A 23,053-nucleotide genomic window follows, 5' to 3' on the forward strand; every position below is an offset into this window, starting at 1 on the left:
TGGATTCAGCAAGCCATTTTTTGGGGGGGTAACGCAAATTGCGCCATCTCAACAAAGCGACGCAAATCTTTACTGCTGCCGATGGACACCAACCTGACTGAGCTGGCCTCCACGGAGGCAGGGCCTCTGGCGGAAGGTCTTCTATTTGGGGTCCAATTTGTAAAGGACGTGACGAGGTATGTTGGTACCTTCACGTCGTTGGACAAGGCAAACATTTTCGCGTCTTCCAGGCTGGTGTTTTTGGACGGGCCGGGCAAGGCAGGGGCACTCGCCAGGCCACCAATTTCATCAAGGCCCTCCCAGAGGCAGTTACGGTCACGGTAGGGAGGACTGGAATGATAGCACCAGAGGCAGTACTTTCTACCCGACCAGACGATTCTCCCGTCGCTGCTATCACAGAGGAGGCCAGTGGGCCAACCTCCAGCCCCAAATTACCTAAGGTTAGCGTGCTAAGTCTGATATCATATCCTCTAGGGGGTCAGATCCGATTGTTTCTACACAATTGGTCAGCGAATACACGGGAAGCATGGGTCTTACAAACGGTCCAGGTTTTTCACATAGAGCTTTTCTAGAACGAGACGGAATTTTTATAGAGCGAGAAACAGCAGACTTGCTGGAGAAACGTGTGGTGGCTTACTGTGACGAAACCCTGTGGGTTTCTGCAGCAATGTCTTCCTGGTGCAGAAAAGAGAAGGTGGACACAAGCTGGTTTTAAATCTAAAAGGGTTCAACCAATTTGTCCAATACAGGCACTTCAAAATGGAAGGTATTCATTTATTGACAGACATTCTGAGACAAGGAGATTGGATGGTCCGTCTGGACCTCAAGGATGCCTACTTAACTGTGCCGAGCTTTCCTCCCCACTGGCGCTTTTTGCATTTCTGGTGGCAGGACAGATTGCTGGAATATTTGGTCCTGCCTTTCGGTCTTTCTTCAGCTCCTTGGTGTTTCACCAAGTTGATGAAGCCAGTGGCTGCGCATCTCAGGGAACAGGGTATATAATTTATCTATACAATATACTCATCATGGCCTCAACCCGTTCCCTAGCATCTCAACACCTTCAGATGGCAGTTCATCTTTTGGAGAATCTAGGTTTTGTGATTAATATGTCCAAGTCAATTCTATACCCGAGTCAGTCGATAGAGTTCCTGGGTTTTGTCATCAATTCTCAGAAAGCCCAACTTCAGTTGCCCAAATCCAACATGAGAGATCTAAAGAATGAGTTGAAGGCGACATTGACCAAGCAGGTCATGTCTTTTAGAGCTATCGCTTGCCTGGTAGGGCTTCTAGCGTCATCAATACAAGCAATTTTTCCGGGCCATCTACACTACCGGGCCCTTCATGCCTAACGATACAGCACCTTCAGAAGGGACTTTTGTATTCAGACCAAGTTCCCCTCTCGGACGAGGTCAGGGAGGAGCTCAAGTGGTGGCTAGCCCATGGGGATGCTTGGAATGGTCAAACCATAATCGGCTCTCGCCCTGAAGTAGTGATAGAATCAGATGCCAGCCCGTGGGGCTTGGGGCGCGATGCGGGGGTGTGACAACAGGGGGCAGATGGTCCCTCCAGGAGTTGGCACTACATATCAATTGCTTGGAGCTCCTTCGTCATTCCCAGGATGGCGAACCAAATAGTTCACCAGCAGGCAGAGATCATTCTAGTCACTCCAGTGTGAAAAGCTCAACCATGGTTTCCAATTCTATTGGAGCTAGCGTGCGACTTCCCTCTTCTCCTACTATGTTCTCAGACAATGCTCCGGGGCCCTCAGGGGGAACTGCATCCACAAGTCCTTTTGGGGAAATTATCCCTGATGGCCTGGAGGCTTTGAGGCAACAGTGGACATTGCCAGGAATTTTGAAGGAAGCTTCTGGTTTCATCCAGCAGGCCTGGGCTCCCTCTACCAGGAAACAATATTCCTCAGCGTGGCGAGCATGGTCAGGTTGGTGCTTGGAGAAACATGTAGATCCCGTGGAGGCAGATCTCTCACAAGTGTTGAATTTTCTCTCCAAGAAAGCATCTGCGGGGTTATCTTACAGTCAGTCAATAACTTCCGATCAGCCATTTCGGCTGGGCATTCTCGGATCTATGTTACGCTGGCAGGTATGCATCCTATGGTATGCAAAATGATTTTGTTTCTAAGCTCCACGGGACCGGACCTGGAGGGAGCCAAAGATCTGCTGTTGGCCTTAGAGAGAGTAGCAGGTCCCAAGGTAAATTGGAATAAGTCATGTCTGTTTCCTATTAAGCAGGGGCGGGAGAAACCGCAGACAGTGGAAGGAATTGAATGGGAGGGACGATGTATCTCAGAGTGCAAATATATCACCACAGGACAGATCTTTTAGAGGGAAATGTAGGAAAGGTCATACGGGGGATGAAAGCAAGTTTAGACTTTTGGGGTACCCTTCCCTTGTCGCTGGTGGGTAGGAACTCCCTGTTAAAGATGGTGACTCTCCCGAGGCTCCTGTATGTGTTTGGGGTCTTGCCAGTGTGGATCCCAGCGGAGAGGTTTAAGCAGCTCAAGACAATGGTGATGAAGTTCTTGTGGGAGAGTGGACGGAGACGAGTGGCTCTGAAGACTTTGATGCGGCCCAAAGCGGAAGGGGGATTAGCGGTAACAGATTTTGAATATTATTATATTACAGCCAAACTGCAATGGCTGACAAGATGGGTGGCTAGTCAACTCTGGGGAATGATACAGCAGGGTGAAGGGTGTCCAGATCCAGACTTTCTATTTAGAATAGTATTGCGGTTGCCTCTACCATGCAGGGTTATGTCGGCAGAACTCAGAGTGGTGCATAAGTGTTGGGTCCGTAGCTTGCAGAGGGCTGAAACAAGGCGCCCATATGCGCCGCAGATACCTCTGAAGTATTGCATGGCATTACCGCACCGGGCAGATTGGAGGAGGCTAGAGACATGGGAGGAGGCTGGAGTGTACACCATGGGGCAGTTATATGAGAGTGGTACGCTTCTTCTGTTTTACGTATTTAGCGAACACAATGAGATATCTGGGGGTGACTTCTTGCTTCACGCGGCCCTGACTGCCGCAATCTGTAAGCATTGGGGGAGTGGACTGACTGACTGTCCTCACTAATGACAATGTGGCCGGAGGGCTCAAGTTCCCCCAGTTCCACGTCTGAATAGCTCATCTAGTTTTTTCTTTGATTTTGGAACCAGTAGTCCTGATTCTCCCATTATAAAATCAAGTCTACAAATCCCAGAATGAAAAGAGGAAAGCCCAGAAGTGGTTAAGCTGCTCACAGAAGCATCTGGGAAACTTTGGAGATCGTGATAGCAGGCAGAAAGTGGGTGTCTAGAGACCTTACACAGAGCCAAGCAGTACTTAATTTCTAAAAAAACAGTAAGTGCCAAAGCCCTTTTTAGAAGGCCACTGAAGCTTGCACCACACTTTGCCGCTGCCAGCGCAGCCAATACAAATACCAACACAACTACTAACCATCACACAGCCACAAGTGTGACAATGCAGACTATTTCAGGCCCCCAAAGCTAAAAGAAAGGCTTGGGCAGAAGATATATATTTTTTATGTATATTGAATGATTAAACACCATGTTAGTGTACCTCACTTAGAATTAGACTCTCATAAGTGCTGCCATTGAGACTTAAGTGCTGAACACTTTCAACCACCGCCTCAGCTGAAGGACTGTAACCAAGTAATGCAAGCGTATTTCTGATAAATTTTAATTCAGTTCAGAGCACAAAATCACAATTACAGTTCAAAATTAAGATCTGTTTGTTCAAGGGAAGTACAAGCCACACTAGAGTGCAGCTTCCCAAATGGAATTTGCAACAGATGCGTCCTAGTTATAACAAGGGTACTGGAACTATAGACTTCTGCTGCATTTTTCTCATAATTATGGATTTGCCGCATGTGACCTATAATCCATCATCTGCTGCACATCTGCAGAATTTACCCAAAAATTGTATCTTCCTCAAAGTGATCAAAAGATACTAAAATATGCCGACACGTGTTACTGTGCACTGGAAGGCCCTCTGCAAAAGTTGACTGGTCGTCTTTCAGTTGCTTATTGCTGTATTTTGGTGCTAAATCGGTACTAATTAGGTGAAATCCATTCCCAGACTGTGTTAGCGTGTAAAAATGCAAAATGATGAATTAATACTCATTCGCTCTTTCACTTCCTCTAACTCTTTTTTTTTTAAATGTATTTTTATCTCCTCAAACTCTCTTAACCACAAACACACACAATTTCTTACTCTAGCTCTCTTTTCTTTCTCTGTCACCATTATTCCTTCCTCTAGGTATTATTCTTTCTATTCTATTGCTGTCCTCTCATACTAACTCACTCATTTTCATATATTTATTTTTTCGCCCCTTCACACACCCTCTTTACCTCACAGATTAATTCTCTATCTTTAACCTCAATGCGTATTTATATATACTGACTCCACCCTCTATCCACAGTTTCTAATATGCCCCTTTACCGTCTGACCACGGAATATAACATCTCTTCATTCTTCCCTACTACCCATCTCCTACTAGTTTAATAATTCAAATACTATTTCCCAACATCTACCTTCCCATTATTTATACCCCCTCCCCCAACAAAAAATAAATATATAACAAATGAGCATTACAACAGGCAGGAATAGGTTGCCAGCATTACAAACACAAAACAATATAATACATTTTTGTGTTTTTTTTTAAATAGGGTCATTCAGTGGTACAGAATGTCGTCTTGGTTATATATAAGAAAATAGAAATGCTTATAACACTTTTTTATTATAACTTTTCAACAGGTTAGACAGCAGCCACACCATTCTACAACATAACATTAAAACATTGGCAAAACCAAGCAGGAACCTGCAAGTGTGAAATAAATAGTTACGCTAAGGTGGAATGAAGGCTACCCAGCCTTGGTGTTTTTTATACGGAAATTCAACATTGTAGTGCACCCCATTCTCTGGTCCTCCGAGCTCTCCGGTTTCTTCGGACACTGCCTCCGTCCTCTTTCTGGCAAAACCGATCCCACAGCATTGCCGCCATATGTACTGCTCATTCGCAGGAAAGAGATGCTATGACTTCCCGTCTGTGCGCATGCGCAGTAAGCAAGGGGCCATCTTTGTGTTTCAAGCCTCGTTCTCAACCCTCCCACAATTTTGTGTTTTATTTTTGTGGAAGGGAGAGGAAGACCTGACCGGTGACAGCCGGCAAGATGTCGAATAAGGAGGTTGGGGCTTCTGTAGAGTTCTTAAAGCAAAAATTGATGACTGTGAATTCCGTGGCGCCAAACCAGAAGGGGAAACCTGAGGCTCAGAAGGTGAGTAGGGCGCAGCGAAGACAACAGTTCGGAAGAGCGAGGAGGCTCCGCTCGGAAATAACGGCAGCGGAAACCTAGCGCGAGGGACGTTGCGCGCGCTGCTGACAGAACGGTTCCAGGCACTTGCTTGTGGAGCACGCGGGGTGGACTCTTAGTAGCGTCGCCTCTGCGCTGGGGCAGTTGCACAAGTGCGCCTGCGGGGAGGCATGCGTGTGAGGCAAAGGGGGATGCGGCGAGTTTTATCGCAACCGGTGCGGTTTAAACCCATGACAAAAGTAAAACACAGTGTGTGTGATTTAATCGATCGCACGGGATCTTTGTGAAATGATACTGAAAGGTTGCCAGATAAGTAGGAGCAGGTTTACAATGGGAAGCAGTCCTATTAGTTGTGAATTGATAGTGAAAGGCTGCCACGTAATTAGGATTCTCTTTACAATGGGATGAGCCGGATTAGTTGTGAGTTGATAGTGAAAGGCTGCCACATAATTAGGATTCAGTTTACAATAGTAAGCGCCAGATTAGTTGTGAATTGATAGTGAGATGCTGCCACACAACTAGGAGCTGGCTCACAATCGTAATCAGCCTGGTTAGCTGTGTATTGAGAGCTCTTGAGAGTTTGTCAGATGTGCTTGTAGTTACGACAGGACACTGTGGAGGGACACAGGTTTATTCTCCTTTGTATAACCGCCTCACCACCGAATGAATCTCTCGGCTTCCCAACTGTCCAAACTCCGTCAACCTTCCACCATGAGCACAAGCTAATGTGGTGGGAATAAGGAAAGGAGAACATCAATCAATCAGGGATTTATAGAGCGCACTACTCACCTGTAAGGGTCTCAAGGCACTGGGGAGAGGGAGGGTTTGGGCAGCCCCGAGGTGATCCGAAGAGCCAGGTCTTGTGGTCCTTCCTGAAGGCTTGCAGTGTGGGGCTTCGTCTGATGCTGAGAGGGAGTTCGTACCAGGTCTTGGCTGCGATGTAGGAGAAGGATCTGCCTCCCGTTCTGGCTTTGCAAATTTGCAAATGTGGGGGACTCCGGCAAGGACTAGGTCGGCAGAGCGTAGGTTTCTCTTGGGGGTGTGGATGGAGATGCTTTCGTTGAGGTTTTGGGGCTCGGTGTTGTGGAGGGCTTTGTAGGCATATGTGCAGTGGTGTAGGAAAGGGGGTGCGGTCCGCCCCGGGTATAATCGCCGAGGGGGGGTGACAAAATGGTAAAAATGTGTTTTAAACACATTTTTGTCAAGTTTCGCACCGGTTACCCCCGACCTTGCTATGCCACTGCGTGTGTGAGCAGTTTGAAGGTTACTCTCTTTTCGACTGGGAGCCAGTGGGGGTCGCAGAGGTGCTGGGTGGTCGAGTTGTGGGATGCTAAGGACGAGTCTGGCTGCGGCATTCTGAATGGTCTGGAGTTTGTGAAGGAGTGTTTTGTTGATTCCGGCATAGAGCATGTTTCGTAGTCCAGACTGCTGGTGATGAGTGCATAGGTGACGGTCTTCCTGGAGTCTGGAAGCGGGGAATCCATTTGAAGGTCTTGCGGAGGGTGTTGAGGCATGAGGAGGACATGTCGTTGATCTGGCAGTTCATGGTGAGTGAGGAGTCTAGTATTATGCCAAGGCTGTGGGCTTGGGCTGTAAGGGTGGGTGGGTCTCTGCGGGGAGGGGGGGGTCACAAGGCATCGTTCCATGCGGTGGGGGTGGATCTGAGGATGAGGACTTGCGTTTTCTCCGAGTTGTGCTTCAGGCAGCTGATGTACTTGCAGGATTCAACGTCCTTCATTCCTTCCTAGAAACTGTGCCTGGTGATGTCAGGTTCCTTGGTGAGGGAGAGGGTGAGCTGCGTGTAGTCGGCGTAGGATACTGCGCAGAGTGTGTTTTCTGACGATGTTTGCAAGGGGGGGCCATGTAGATGTTGAAGAGCGTGGGACTGAGGTAGAATCCTTGGGATACTCCACATTTGATCTCTGTGGGTTCGGAGAGGAAGGTCAGGAGTCTTGTTCTTTGTATTCTGGCAGAGAGAAAAGAGCAAATCCAGTCTAAGGCAGTTCCCTGTATTCCGGCATCGTGGAGTCCAGGCAGCTAGTGTGCGGTGGGAGATGGTGTCGAAGGCTGTTGAAAGGTTTAATAGTATGAGGGTTGCAGTGTGGCCTTGATCGAGGAGGGTGCGGATGTCGTCAGTGGCTGCTAAGAGGGTGGTCCCGGTGCTGTGATTACTACGGAATCTGGATTGAGATGATTGAGGATGTTGTTTGTTTCTATGAAGTCCTTTAGCTGGGTGTTGACGATTTTCTCAATGACTTTGGCGGCGAAGGGGAGAAGAGAGATGGGCCTGTTGTTCTTGAGGTCCGTTGGGTCTGCGGAGGGCTTCTTGAGGAGAGGTTTGACTGACAACATGATAGAAACTGCATAACAACATTCTAATTATAGTAGTGCTAATACATCATATACTACAGTGCTGAAGGGACTGCTTGTGTAAAATTGCACCCAAGCCAGTTTGTCAAATAAAACATTTCAGATGTGTGGCAAATAGGAACCCAAGTGAGTTATATGGGTTTATGTGAAAAGACGACGGTGCACCTGGTAAGGATAAAGTATGTGTTCCTCAAACAGCGGTGCAGCAGCAACAAGGAACGGGCACCAGCTACCGCAACCACCATGGAGTAGTAAAATATTGAGCATGCCTGAGTTCTGGAGAACAACGGAGGCACGCACACCTATTCTGACTTGCAGAGCATGTCTTCGGGGTCCAATGGGGAGACACACGTTTTCTTTATTCGACTATTTTTGGGATAGTGCATTAATGTGTGGAGATTATTGGATGTGTATGATTGCTTTTGGCTGTACATAGTGTTTGGGAATTGTTAGGTTCATTGTGCAATCTGTAAACCTCTCACCCTTTATGGAAACGCCAGGCCATCCACCAATTCCATTGAAGCAGATGTTTGATGCATTTGGGATGTATCTTGACAAAATAGGTGCTTCGCGCTTCAGACCTGAAAGGAAAAAGTTTCTTTTGTTGCATTCTTTAGAGTTTGAAGGGCAGGAGATATTTTAACATTTTCCAGAAATAGACCTATCGGAAGGGAAAGAATTGGACCAGTACCAGGAAGTAGTAAAGAAATTAGAAAAGAGATTTGACGTTAACCTAGTTTAGTTATTTTTTGACATAATTTTTCAAAAGAACACCGATGCAGAGGGGAAACGTTGATACATCCGTAAGCACAATGTCAATGTGGAAATTGATAAGGGATCAGTTTATTGGTCACTGTTCAGATAAACACATACAACAGAAATTGCTTACGAAAGGGGAATCTTAGATTGGACGATGTCATCAGAGCTGCAAAAAGTATAGAATTGTCTCAGCTATCCTTAAAAAAATTGAACAAAACCACCGCTGAGAGAAGGGGTAAATGTGAACCAGGGTGGATTATATGTAAGGAAAAGATTGGTGGGGCAACAACAACAGTTTTTCTTTAGGCAGAAAAATGTTTGTTTCAGATGCGGCAAATACCCTCATAGCAGAAGAGACCAGGGATGTCCTGCTAAAAACAAAATGGCACAGATGTAAAAAGTTGGTCACATTTGCAGAAGTATGACAGGCCAAGAAAAGGAAAGAGAAAGGTGAGTTCTATTGTGGAGTAGGATATACAGAACATGGGAAAGCAACATATTAGTAGTGAGTTCTAGGACATGATTATGGTAGTGTTGGATGATACCATAGTGAGTGGTGAACCCAATCAATGTGTTGACTCCTATGTTGATGTGCTGGTAGGTGGTAAGTGTTTGCACCTGATGATGGATTTGGGTGCAAGGATTACTATGATTATGTCGGAATTGTTTTGGGAGAGCTGGTGTGACAGAAAATTATTTCCTCCCAATAGAATACTGGTTTCTCATGAAAGCAGGACCATTTGAATTAGAAGGCTTCATTGAAGATGTACTTGAATTAACTAGATGCAGAATTCAAGGGAATACGTATGTGGCAATCAAGGGTCTGAACATTTTAGGATGGTTTCTTCAGGGTCTGTTCTGGATGTTACTATGGTCAGGTACTAGTGAACAGGTGTTGGTAGTCCAAGATCAACCGATCACAAATGATATTGAAGGAGTTTTTCCCCAGTTTGCGTAAGATCTTAGGATTTAAGCATGAGGTCAAAATCAACCAAGGTGTTTTCACTTTAGCACAAGATTAGATCAGTGCCTTTCAGTTTGAGAAGTGATCTGGAAAGGGAACTACCCAATTTGCAGAGCAAAGGGGTAATTTAACCTGTAGACTCGAGCCTGTAGTTGTCTCCATTAGTTGTAGCTTGCAAACGCAATGGTAAATTGAGTCTCTTTGTGGACCTGAGGAGTCCCAACAAAGAGATTTTGGTGGATTACCATCCTCTACCCAAAATAAGTGAATGGCTAGATAAGTTTGGGTGGTGCGGATTGGTTCTCTAAAATTGATCTTGCCTTCACATACCATCAAGTGGTGTTAGAAGAGTCATCCAGACATCACACTGCTTTTAATTAACTATTTGGCACCTTCCAATTTTGTCACATGCCATTCGGTCTGGCATCTGCGGCGTCAGTATTCTGACACATAATGTATCAGTTGTTAGGGAAGGTGCAAGGGATGGTGTGGTCTTTTAGGACAATGTGTTGATTATGCAAAACGGCTGGAAGAACATGAGAAGATCCTTAGGTTGGTTCTCAGAATCTTTGAGGAAAGAAGTATTGTGTGAGATTTAGAAGAAAAACATTGAGTTTCTTGGCCATTAGATTTCGGGAGATGGAATTTGCTCTAGGCCAGGTCTGGTCAAAGCTGTAGTTGAATGTCCTAATTCTATAAACAAAGAGGAGTTATGTTTGTTCATAGGTTTATATGAGTTCTGCTCCAAATTGATACCAGGGTATGTCACTAAGATGGAAAACCTTACAAACATGTAAAAAAAAAAAAGTTCCATCGGCATGTGATGAGCTGTGTCAGGAAACCTTTGATAATGTCAAAACAGAAATGTCACATGCGAAGGCGTTGGGGTCATATTTTATACAACAATCAGCCAGGCATTATAACGCGATACATTTTCCTAGTAGTACATGGCATAATTACATACATTTGCAACCAGTGTAGAAGAATACACATTGATAGTGCCGAAGCACTATGAGAATCCTTGCGAGTCATTGCATAGTAGTCTAAAATTGGTAACAGAATCTCCAATTGCAAACAAGTACGGATAATTTCCAGCTTTTTTTCCTATACCAGGAGTCTAGTAAAACATACCGTGATTAATCAAATCTATCAGTGCTCAATACATTTATAACAACTTAACTAAAATGTACCCACCCTCCCTCCACGCATGCCCGGCAATAAGTATTTATAGTAGCATTTTCACATTTCCATATCTGAATTCGTGTGTATCTCGGTTCCACAATCTGACTTGGGTACACTGTGCAGTCCTGTTAATTATACAATGTAACAACCCATGGATAATGTAGGGAACCCATGCGTCACATAGCAGTGGTCTAAGCCCCCAATCTATAATAACAGTACACCCTAGTAGGATAATATATCTATCCCAGCATATTCCTCCAGCATTGTATTCCAGCTCAGCGAGATAGGTGTTTTCCTTAGGCCTCTATATTCCTCTTTTTAGTTCAGCCCCCTCAGCCCTTCCCCAATCTCACCACTTCCACATGCCAGTCCTGTATGGATGGGGCTCTAGCGGCTTTCCATCGTGTGGTTATGGCTCTTTTAGCTAGAAGTAGCGCAAGGTTGGTAAATCGAGAGGTGGGATTACTCTTCTTTTCACGAGGCCCTAGTCCCAGTATGTAATATTTCAAGGGGACGGTATGGCGCACCTGGGCTACATCCGCCAGTAGTTTGCACACTGTCGCCCAGTAGTACCCTAGTCGGGGGCAATCCCATACCATGTGTATCAATCCCGTATTAGGTGCATGACAGCGCAGGCAGGTATCATTTGCTCCCGGAAACATAGTGCTCAATCTGCGTGGTGTTAAATAAGCTCTGTGTAGCAACATCAATTGGATGCATTTAAATCTAGGATTACGAGACACCTTCCCGGGGTATCCCACTATGGTGTCCCATTCCTTAACTGTAATCTCACGGCCTAAGTCATCTTCCCATCTGTTGCGTGCCAGTCGAAAGGAGATTGCCGTCTCAGTCCGAATACTGTGGGTGAGCCATTTTGTCAGTCGTGCTTCGTGTCCCATTAGGTATTGCATGGTAAGTAGGGCATTCGTGGTCGGTTCAGTATCCCCCTGTGGCCATGTGATGCGTATATATCTAGATACATGTGCGTGTAATAGGAACACTGTATCGGGGGCACAGTGTACGCGCACAAATGTTTCATGCGGCATTAAGACACCCTCCGAATAGAACTCTCCTCTCGTAGTGACGCCCGTATCAGTCCATGCTTGCAGAGCTCGGTTAGTGGTCAGTCCCGATTGTGTAGGGATACCCAGTAGCGGGATAGTCGGGGCATACGGTGTTGTCCGTCCAGTGTATCTCACCGCACTCCTCCATTAAGTAATGGCTAACTTCAATAAGTGGGGTGTCGATGCTGGTGGGGGGGGGGTTGAGGTAGTTAAAGCCTGTGGATAATCCCCTTGTCCCTATCTTGTGGTGTCATGTCCAATTCATGCAAGTTACGTCCTGCAAGCCAATAAGCTAGCCACTGCAATTGGCTAGCCTAGCAATATGCACGTAAATCCGGTACTCCCATCCCCCCCTTGTTTCGTAGTTAATTGCAATTTCGCTAGGCTAATACGCCTTTGCCCAGTGCCCCACACCAGATCTATCACCAGAGAGTTCAATACGTTAAAGATTCTCAAGGGGACAAGGATAGGTAGATTGGTGAAATAATAAAGGAGCCGCGGTAGCAGCACCGTTTTCGTGATGGCCACTCTGCCCGCTACCGAAAGGGGCAGCGAAACCCAGAACTGGATTTGAGATTTGAGCGCAGCTATCGCACGTGATAAGTTGCCATCTAAGAGGTCCGTGGCATTGCGGTAAATCTGTATTCCTAGATATTTAAAAGTATCGGGTGCTATTTGGACTGTCCAGGGGCCGAATTTAAAGGGACCTTTCCTCACAGAGTTATCAAAGAAATACGCATATGACTTAGCAGCATTAATAGCCAGTCCAAAAAGGTGTTGAAACTACTCCAATATGGAAGGCATGGGGTGCGGGTCGGCCTCCATGTCTTCGATCTAAAGTATGAGATCATCTGTGTATGCTGAGACAGTGTGAGATGTGCGACCCCGCGCTATTCCCCTACAGGTTGCAAAAACACGGAGTCTGTGTAGAAGCGGTTCAAATGCCAGGATAAATAACAATGGCGACAATGGGCATCCCTACCTGGTTCCCCGAACCACCGTATATTGTCCTGAAATATGCTGGCCCGTGCGGTGGGGTTTGTGTATAGTAGGCGCACCCATGCTATATATTCATCCGGTTTACCAAATCGTGCAAGGGCATAGAACATATAGTCCCAGCGCAAAGAGTCGCATGCCTGTCTCAAATCAAGTGATATGCATCCTTCCTTGGTACCTGTGCCCAGCATGACCTGGTGGAGTCGTCTGATATGAAGTGCCGTATTTCTCCCCGGTACAAACCCATATTGATCAGTGTGTATTAGTGTAGGGATAAACTGACCAAGGCGAGTGGCCGACAACTTGCTCAGGATCTTATAGTCCGTATTTAGAAGTGATAGAGGTCTGTAGCTCGAGATAAGTAAACCATCCCTCCCCGTCTTTAATAAAGAGACCACTAATGCCTGCAGGGCAGTAGCAGGGAGCCCATCCGCTTCCAACGACTCTTGATATATGCATTGCAAGCGAGGAATCAGCAGGTCGGCATACAACGCATAAAATTCGACCGGTAAGCCATCACTCCCTGGGGTTTAATTACGCGGTAAAGCCTTAATCGCCTGCTGAATTTCCGCCCCCGTTATTGGCCGTGTTAGTTCGTCACGTTGTTGTTGTGTGAGTTGTGGTAGGCGTATTCCGTCGAAAAAGGGTTCGAAATCAGTGTCAGTAAGTCCAGACAGTGGACCATAAAGTCGTTCATAGTGGTCCCTAAACGCGTTATTGATGTCTAATTGCGTGTTCACCACAGCAGCCACACTGTTCTAGATTTCCAAAATGGGTATTGGGAGAGGGGCATTACGAACCAACCATGCTAGCAATGGCCCTGACCTGTCCGCCTGTGTATGTTGTTTCGGTATATATAGCTGGTAATCTACAACACGTAGCTCCTCAAGTCGTTCAGCGTATTGAATGTTAGCCTCCCCTAGTTGTGTCAGTTGTTCATTCGGCCCCAAGGCCTCCCCATCCAGTGCAGCCAAGGTACCCTCAAGCTCCGTAAGCCGTTCTATTAGAGCAATTCGAACTCCTGTCTTGGTGCCTATTGCCACTCCCCTGATGACCGCTTTAAAGGCATCCCATTCTGTCTGGCGAGTAATAGCGAATCACGCATTTTCCAAGAAATAGTGATCAATCGCCTCCGGTAGGGCAAGGCGGAAGACTGGGTCTTCCAGCATTATGGGTTGCAGCTTGCAAGTCGGTATTGCAGTTGGAACCCTACCCCACTGCAAGGTTAATTCCACCAGGTTATGGTCTGATAGGGTTTTGCCCATATGGAGTACAGTAATGGATCACATCAGGGTACCGTAACAGAGGAACCGATCTATCCTGGTGTGTAGCCTGTGTGGTGGTGAATAAAAGGAATACTCCCTGTACTCTGGATGTTTAGCCCGCCATGCGTCTCGAAGTTCCCATCCCTCTGTCCACCTCTTAAGTGCCTCAGCTTGTTTTTTGCTTTCTGTAGCGTGTAATGGGGGGTGGGACCTGTCTAAGTCAACATCTAATACAGCATTAAAGTCGCCTCCTATCACTCAAGGATACTCGGCCCAGTCTGTCAAGGCTGCGCTCAGTGTAGCTAGGTACTTGTCTTGATCAATGTTTGGTGCATATATACAACCCATGACCACATGAGCCCCGTCCAACAATCCATGAAGTAACACATATCTGCCGTTGATGTCTATTTTCTGCTCTACGAGTCTGAAAGGGACACTACTTCGCATCCACAGCACCGCCCCCCTAGAGAAAGCCGAGTACGTAGTAGCAAACAGTTGCCCCCTCCGCTTCCTCTGCAACTTGGCTACCTCATCAGCATTAAGGTGGGTTTCTTGTAGGTAAGCTATAGCAACCTTCCTTCTATTCAGTTGCGCCGGGATACGGTGTCTTTTATGGACAGAGCCCATGCCCCTCACGTTCCAGGTGCAGTAAGTGTATTTATTTTCGAATACCATTGCGGTGGAGAAAGTGTAGTTGCCATGTGATGTGTGGAAACCGAATCCCTGTAAAAATAAACTGCCAGTGTGCCAAGCATGCGTTAACATATATATTCCCCAATGCTAGGTTCCCCCCGAAAACATCAGAGGACCAAACCTGAAACAAAAGTCCAACATGGATTCTAAACAATAAATGCCTAATCGCAATCGCCTGGGGGGTGAAGGTCTGAACTGCGACAGTTCGTAGAGGCAACTTATTGCCCATTTGAAAATGTCCTGGTTACATTAACATATTTCACTATACAACACAGTTACACTAGACCCACTACAACAGTCACCAACAGTAGCATACATTGCGTATTCTCTGTATACATTACCACTCCTGGACCACAACATTAGAAATCTTTGGCAACCTGCGCTGTAATCGATGGGAACAGCGTTATGCTAGTTTCAGAGTCGGAGCGCACCGTGTCCCCATCCGAAGAGTATTCCGAGGTCGCCACAGTCTGAGCATCGTGAGCAGCCAACGCCGCCAGGAGTGCATCTTTCTGGCTGTTGGTGATCTGTTCCGATGTTGGGCCAGCGTCCATTGTGTTCATAGTGCTGCCAGATCCCAGTCTGGGCAGTCCGGTAGACCGTATCGGAGAGGCACGACGTAGCTGTCCTGACGGAAGTGATGTCTGAGAAGTCTCCAGTGTAAAAGTTATTTCAAGCCAGTCCGCTGCTTCCTCTGGGTTTTCAAAGAAATATTCTTTTAGTCCATGAACAACTTTCAGTCTAGCTGGGAAGAGCAGTGCATATTTCAAGTTGCGTGCACACAGGGTCTTCTTGACTCCCAAAAAAGTAGCTCTAGCTTTCTGGACCGCTGGGGTAAAATCCGGATAGAGAGAGATAGTCTTGTTCTTGAAGCGTGGGAGCATTTTCTCTGGCAGCTCGTAGGATCGTGTCGCGGTCCTTGTAATGTAGTATCAGCGGGCGGGGTGGTGCGTCTGGTTGAGGAGGCCTGGGAGGCACTCGGTGCGCCCTCTCCACACTGTACAATGACGTTAGGCCCTCTGTCGCCACATGATCTCTCAGCCAGTCCTCTACGAACTCTGTGGGGTTGGATCCCTTGCTGCGTTCCGGTATACCAAGTATGCAGACATTATTGCGGCGGGACCTCCCCTCCGCATCATCCACTCTGTCCTGCAGGCCTTTCATTTGACGTTGGACTTGTTTTTTGAGTGGAGTGCATGGTCTGCTGGGGTATGAGATCATCTAGTGCCAGTTTATTCGATTTGACCTTATCGGGCAGGTTCTTGTGGTCTGCCTGCAGTAGGCAGAGATCGGTGGACATCGTTCCCATGCGCGCCTCCAGCGCCGTCCGTGAGTCCCGTATTTCCTTCAAGATTAAGTCCAGCTTCGCATCGTGTGGATCTGTTCCAGTGGGAGGTATCACGTCATTGTCCGAATTGTTGGAGGGGTCACTGCCAAATGTGAGCTGCATTTCGCCATCAGCGGCCGCATCCGCTTGTTTGCTTTTGATGGTGCTTCCCATCGTGCCTCGACGTCCGCACGTCCGTCTCTGCTCCAGGATGGTCACTTGAGGGGCCACCAGGGCACTATATCCCACAGTGCGACACCCACAAACAAGTTCCGGTCCTCGTCGCACAAAAACTGCGTCCACCGACACAAATCCCACAGGTCACAGGTCCTGAATCCCATCCATGCGCTGATCCTGCACCCCTCACATTCACCACCAGTAATGGCGGCCTCTGCGCCACCAATGAGTAGTAAATCAGTCCCAGCAGTGGCAGTATCACTGTATTCACAGCCTGATCGCGTGCACTCCTCCACAATCAGGTCAACAGCAGTTGGAGGGCATCACCAACATCTGCATATGTGGTCGCTAATCCTGGGGGCAGGGGCACAAGCAGTCACAAGGGGGCCCAGCAGCAGCGCTCTGGTCTGTGCATCGGAGTTCAGCAATTACAACAGGCAGAGGCAGCGTGCGTAGGTCACTGCAGTGTGGCTGCATGCAGATCGCGGCCTCCCGTATGCGGTGGGAAGCAGCAATGTCGGACGCAGTACCAGGGGCGCCGTCTCACAGTCCCACAATTCTGCCCCACAACCGAGGCTCACCTTAGAAGTGCCGAGATATGCCACATGCCGGGGGGGGGGGGGTGGTTAATGCGGCCGCCGACCCCACACTCCGTGATGCCAATATTCCCTGCACTCGCTTCCACACATCAGGGCGCGGCTGGTCTCCACCTTTGCTAATGCTGGCCAAGGATTGTCCCACCCTCATCCGCCATTTTCGTTGCCGCGGCCTTTGGTATTGCACAGTGAGCCGGAAGATCAAACGCTCACCACAGTCTCTCACCGCAACACCGCCGATCAGGCGTAGTGGCCGCAATCTTCTCGGTGACTCCACTCACAGCTGCCGTATGCACCGCAGAGATTCCAAATTCCAGCGGGACAGACTCACTAGGGACGCGGCTCCGCCCATTGCTGTTCCACGGCTCCGATGCCGTTCAGGATCATCGTACTCTTGGGCAGGATCCGTCAGATGTACGGCACTCAAGAACACAGCCGTCGGGGCCAGAAGTGTTCCGCGACGACAGGATGGGTGACCCAACCGTGCAGGTCCAGTAAATTGCAGGATATTCCGTTATTTGTCAGGGTAGGGAACGGAGCTCTTTCAGCTCACGTCCTCCATGTCCGGCAGTTGGCTACGCCCCAGCGTTGGGTTCATATGATCTCAATCTTCCTTGTGTGATTACGGTTGATGTGAGAAAGTATATGTTGGGTGCCGTACTGACCCAGAAGATGAAGTGTGGGGAAGTAACCATAGGTTATGCTTCCAGAGTTCTCTGGGAACCAGAGGTAAATTATTCGGTTATTGAAAAGGAATTGTTGGCCTGTTATTGGGCCATAGAAAAATTCAGATGCTATGTATGGGGATGGAGACTTGTTCTCCAGACTCATCACAACCACTGATGTGCATTCTGAATGGTGAAAGGGTTAGGTATACAACACCACATTTTTCCCGACTTGCAGCTAAACTAATTCAGTACGATTTTGAGGTTGCACTCATACCAGGGAGAGCTAAAGTCACAACAGATTTACTGTCCAAGTTGCTGTTACATGACAGACATGATGCAGATCCCGATTGTCACAAAGAGGAATGTTTGGTTGTGGCTGTGCATGTTGTGGAGCTTAAAGTGCATTCCGAATTGGAGTGGAAGAGTACGGGTGAGGAAGATGTAATCTCGGGTCAGGTGAAAGGTTGTATTGTGAATGGGTGGTCCAAAGAAAGAAGCGTGCATTCGTAGTTGCAGCTATTTTGCAAGGTTGCACAAGAGTTATCCATTGAGGATGAACTCTTGGTAAGAGCAGACAAATGTGTTCCGCGCAGTTCAGTTCGTCCCCTGTTGAGACATTGTGCGCACAATAGACATTTAGGAGCTACCTTGAGGAAAAGGAGGGTCAGAGCTCTCTATTGGTAGCCCTCCATTGATAAGGAAATTTGCTCTTTTGTGAAGGGGTGTATTGTGAGTAACAATGCAGAGAAAGGGCTCAATATGATCACTCAGTCACTTCAACCCATTCAGTTTCTTGAGAATCCTTGGGTGAAACTGGGGACTGATATGGTTGGGCCTTTCAACTAATTACCCCCTCATCTAGGGTATGCATTTGTCTTTGGTGGATTATCACAACAAGCAGTCTGCCGTAATATCTTTCTTCCACGCCTACTGCAAGTAATGCTGTGGTTTTTCTGAGGCACATTTTTGAAAAGGAAAGTTTCCCGGAACATGTTTAAGATAACGGGGTTCCGTTTTTTGATAAGGAGATGGAAATGGTTTTGTATGAATCTTATGTCAAACATATTAGGAGCTCACTTTATCACCCACAAAATAATGGGTTGGTGGAAAGGATGAACAGAGTGGTTGACTGCATGAAGTGGGCCACGAAAAATGGGTGTGTGCGGTAGAAGAAGCTATTGGGTCAATGTTATGGTCCTTCCGTTCCACTCCACTCTCAGTAACCAAAGTAGCTACTTTTCTTATTCTTCTTAAGTGGGTAGCAACCCACCACTATCCTTTACCCAGCATGGTTGTCCAGATGACTTTAGGGTAAGGACGACAAGAGTTTTGATAAATGAACTTTATTCTGCATGGTTGAACACCTACAAAAGTGGGAAAAACACAACCATGATGTTAGAACCTATGCCAAACAACAATGGTTTTGTGTGGGAGATATGGTTCAGGTGGAAATAAACGTGTTTGTAAGGTAAAGGGATGCAAGGTATGTGTGGTTGTTGATAAAGTATATGGCAATGTGGTGACAGTTAAAGGTGGTCATTGGTGGAATGCCGTTAAAGTGGTCAAAGTACATGGAATGGTGCCGGACCAGATATCCAAGCAAAATGGTGATGGCCCACTACTGTTGGGCAAGGTTTTTTCACCAGAACTCTTACTGGATTAACTGCCTGGTCAGAAGGTGGATGAAAAGGTGGATGCTCTGTATCTATCTCTACGCAGGTCTTCTCCTGAGAAGTTTGTGCCATGGAAACTGAGAATATCCTGTGTATTGTGATGTTAGATTTGGCCATTATTGTGATGATATGATCTTATATTAATATTGCGCTCTTAGATATGTATTGTGTAGGGTTTGTTCACCTTTCATTTTATTTCGATAGGGGGTTGGGTTCTGTGTTTCTAAAAAAAAAAAAAAAAAAAGATTATGTAATTATGCAATAGAATGTTTATGCCACCTGTTCCTGGAGTCCCTGTGAGAAAGTGTTCCACTGGTTGTCATTTGGAGTAGTTCCTCTGTGGGCGATAACAGTGGCGTCTGCTAGTGGACATATGTGTATGTAAAACCATCTTGAACTTACCCATGTTTCCGCGTTCACTAAAGAATGCCTTGAAACAACATCCTCTCAAGCCAGGGAGGAGTAAGGAGGGCCAAAGCCAGGCCATCTTTTTACAACATATAAAGTAGGGTGTAGTGTGAACATAGCATGGGTGTATTATTCACCTTCCCCACAAGCTTTGTACCCTTTGATCTTTAGTCGAGGGCAGGTTACAACCACAGAGCTCAGTATGTATCGGAAATCCCAATATACTAAATACTCTCACTTGGCCTCATTACATGTTTAATAGGGTACACCGCAGTATAGGCACCACACCCATCTCTGTAGACAGCTGCTTATCTTCATATATCAGTGAAAATCTGGAGATGTGTACCCAAGTCCATTATCCACCACTCTCTGAAACTCTGTGGTACCTCCAAGAAGAAGGAGGAGGTAGTTTCTTCATTTTCTGTCAAAAATGTGCAATCTACTGTTGCAATAGTAGATTGTCAGATTGTCTCGTTTGAGGCTTTCTAGCCTGACACACAAATATCCTCAGGGCATAGGAACCATGCTCTCATTAGTCAGTGCAGCATGCAGCAGTACCATATTGCTCACTGTGTGGGCCTGGTTGTGCTATTCTTATCTCTCTTGCATTATATCCCATCCACATCTGCTATACACCTGTGTCCTGCAGATTCATCTAGATGCAGGGAAAGTTTTACTGTTGGCTGGCCTTCGGCATCACGCCCCTGTCCAAGAGTTACTCAGCATTTCAATCAATTAAACAGCATTTTTAAAGCGCAGCATTGTCACCCCTACGGGTAACTGGGCGCTGTATCTGTCGAGGAGCCAGATCTTGAGTCTCTTTCTGAAGTCTGCAAGCGAGGGGGCTGACGGAGCTGGAAGGGAAGGTCGTTCCAGGACTTGGTAGTAACGAAGAAGAAGGAGCGGCCACCGTTATGCATGCTGTGTGTGTGCGAGGGCAAGTGAAGAGGACTGCAGGTGTCTAGCGGGTTGGTGGAACTTCTGTTGTTGGCTGAGGTAGGCGGATCATATGTCATGGAGGGCTTTGTAGGCGTGCATGAGGATCTTGAACAGGCATCTCTTCTGGATGGAAAGCCAGTGACGGTCTCTCAGGTGGGGGGGCGTGATGTGGGTTTGTTTGGAGAGGTCCAGGATGAGTCTCGCTGCTGCGTTCTGTATGGTCTGGAGTCTTCTGAGGAGCTGGGTGGATATGCCGGTGTAGAGGGCGTTACAGTAGTCGAGACGGTTGATGACGAGGGCCTGTGTGACGGTCTTTCTGGTGTTGGTTGGGATCCATCTGAAGATTCTGCAGAGCATGTGAAGTGTGTGGAAGCAGGAGGAGGCGACTTCGTTGACTTGTTGGTTGTCTGTCGAAGATGATGCAGAGGTTGCGAGCTCGGTCGGTGTGAGTCAGAGTTCTGCAGGCCACAAACTGTGATCCCGTGTGGAGGTGTTCTTCCCGATGATCAGTACTTCAATTTTGTCAGAGTTGAGTTGGAGGCAATTGCTTCTCTCCTATTTAGCTACGGTGGTCATGGCGTCTCAGAAGTTGGTTTTGGCATTATAGGGGTCCTCGGTGAGCAAGAGGATCAGTTGAGTGTCATCTGCGTAGGAGATTATGTTGAGTCTATGGGATCTGACGACGTCTGCGGGGGGGGGGGGGTGGTCATGTAGATGTTGAACAGGGTTAGGCTAAGGGATGATCTATGTGGTACGCCGCATATGATGTCTTTGAGTGCGGCGGTGAAGGGCGGAAATCGGATTCTCTGTGTGAATCCTGTGAGGAAAGAAGTGATCCGCCTGAGGAGGTCTTGATGTAGGCCTATGTTGTAGAGTCTGTTGATGAGGGTGTTGTGGAAGACTGTGTCGAATGCCGCGGACAGTCCAATCAAAACCAAACCCACTGCCTGAATTTTTAAGTAGATCCGCAATATGTCGGAGATAAAGAAGCACAGGAAACTGTTAATCCAGTCCCCTGGTAGCAAAAAAACTGGGAAACTGTATGGAGACCAACAGTCTTATACACATGACAGGAAAGTTAAAAAACCTGGATTATATGACAATAGTATTAATTTTATTCAACATTTTCAAATATCAAAAATTTCATTAGGACAACATTGAATAAATATTGCGATTAAAAACCACATCCTATGCATCGGAGATGCTATAAGTGAAAACAGTACCAAGGCGCAAAACAGACACACACTAGTTCCACACAGACATAACACAAATTCATGCTAACTCATTCACACAACAAGTGGTTCAATGGTCTTCCACTGACTCCATAAAGAATCTCGTAAGAGGGTAATGGGTGGTATTTAATATACATCTCAGCATGCAGTGCTGCGTAGTAGTTGCTTGATATGCTGCAGTCACGGAATGAACATGGATAGTCAGTGATCGGTGGTTGAATAATGCTCTTGAAGCTACATGTTAGCCTCAGGGATGTGCATATATCAGATAGATGGAGACGTATAAATCAGTGGACAGCCGTGCTGACGTGCGTTTCGGTGACTGACCTGGGATGGATCACACCTCCTTCAGGGCGCCGAGATGGAGATAAGCAGGAGAAGTGGGGCACCTAGGGTATCTGAATAGTGGCCTGTTTGCAGATGCCAGTACACAAGAAAAATCACCTCAAAATACAGGAGAGCAGGTCTCCCAGTAATCAGCGTGGAAGTCTGAGTTAGCAGGGTAGAACTGATACCCGTAAAGGCTCGTGATGCATACACCAAGGACACAGGTCGTGGACAGGTCGAGGAGGATCAGGCCGCAATTATTTCACGGTCGAGGAGTGTTCTCATGTTGTCTGTGGCAGCAGCCTGCACGTTCTCAGTGCTGTGGTTGGCACTGAATCCTGATTGTGCGGCTTCCAGTAGGTGGTTTTGTTCCAGGAAATCAGTGAGCTGCTGTTTGAGCAGGGAGATTGGTCGGTAATTTGAGATCTTGGGGGTCATTGGAGGCTTTCTTTAGGAGGGGTATGACGTTTTTGTTTCCATCTTTCTGAAAGATTGCTGCGGAGATGGAGGTTTTGAGGATGCTGGTGGGTTGCATGCTGATTAGGGTTCACTGCGACGTTGTAGAGGTGGTGGGGACCGGGGTCGGTCGGTGGGTGCCTCGGAGTCAATGGAAGACCTGATGGCTGAGGTGGTCAGGGCGGTGACCAGGTGGCAATGGTTTGACAGGTGTTCGTTGGTTGGTTGAGATCATCGGAGTTGAGGGTGGCGGGTTGGCTGTTGAAATTCTTGTAGATGTTGCTGATCTTGTTTTGGAAGTAATCTGAGAGGATGTAGCAGAGTTCTTTGGAGGGGTGGATGGTGTTCTCTATGGCTGTTGGTGGAGAATTCTTTGACTATTTTGCAGAGTTCCTTTGGGTGGTTGGCTGTGGAGTCGATGCAGGTGGGGGATGGCTGCTTTCTTGGTTTGTTTGATGTGCTGGTGATGGCTTCTGAGGGCTGTTTTGTGAGCTGTTCCGTCAGCAGGGTTCTTTGTGGCGCGCCATAATTTCTCCAGTTGATGGCAGTTGCTTTTTGTGATCTTGAGTTCTGGGGTGTACCAGCTGGCATGTTTGGAGGTCTTGTTTGATTTTGTAGGCTTTAGT

The 23,053-nt window shown here is 47.1% G+C and overlaps 1 protein-coding gene across 1 annotated transcript in view; it reads left to right on the plus strand.

The window, feature by feature from the left end:
• Positions 1-5,076: 5,076 nt before the first annotated feature.
• LOC146816480 (exportin-5-like) overlaps positions 5,077-23,053 on the plus strand; it is a 1,728,456-nt gene continuing 1,710,479 nt past the window's right edge. The window contains exon 1 of the mRNA XM_085610324.1: positions 5,077-5,295. Within this exon, the coding sequence (XP_085466450.1) occupies positions 5,191-5,295 (105 nt within the window). The 5' untranslated portion in view covers positions 5,077-5,190. The remainder of the gene's footprint in view (positions 5,296-23,053) is intronic.

The sequence above is a fragment of the Triturus cristatus genome, chromosome 6, assembly GCF_964204655.1.
Source record: "Triturus cristatus chromosome 6, aTriCri1.1, whole genome shotgun sequence".
Classification (NCBI taxonomy): domain Eukaryota; kingdom Metazoa; phylum Chordata; class Amphibia; order Caudata; family Salamandridae; genus Triturus; species Triturus cristatus.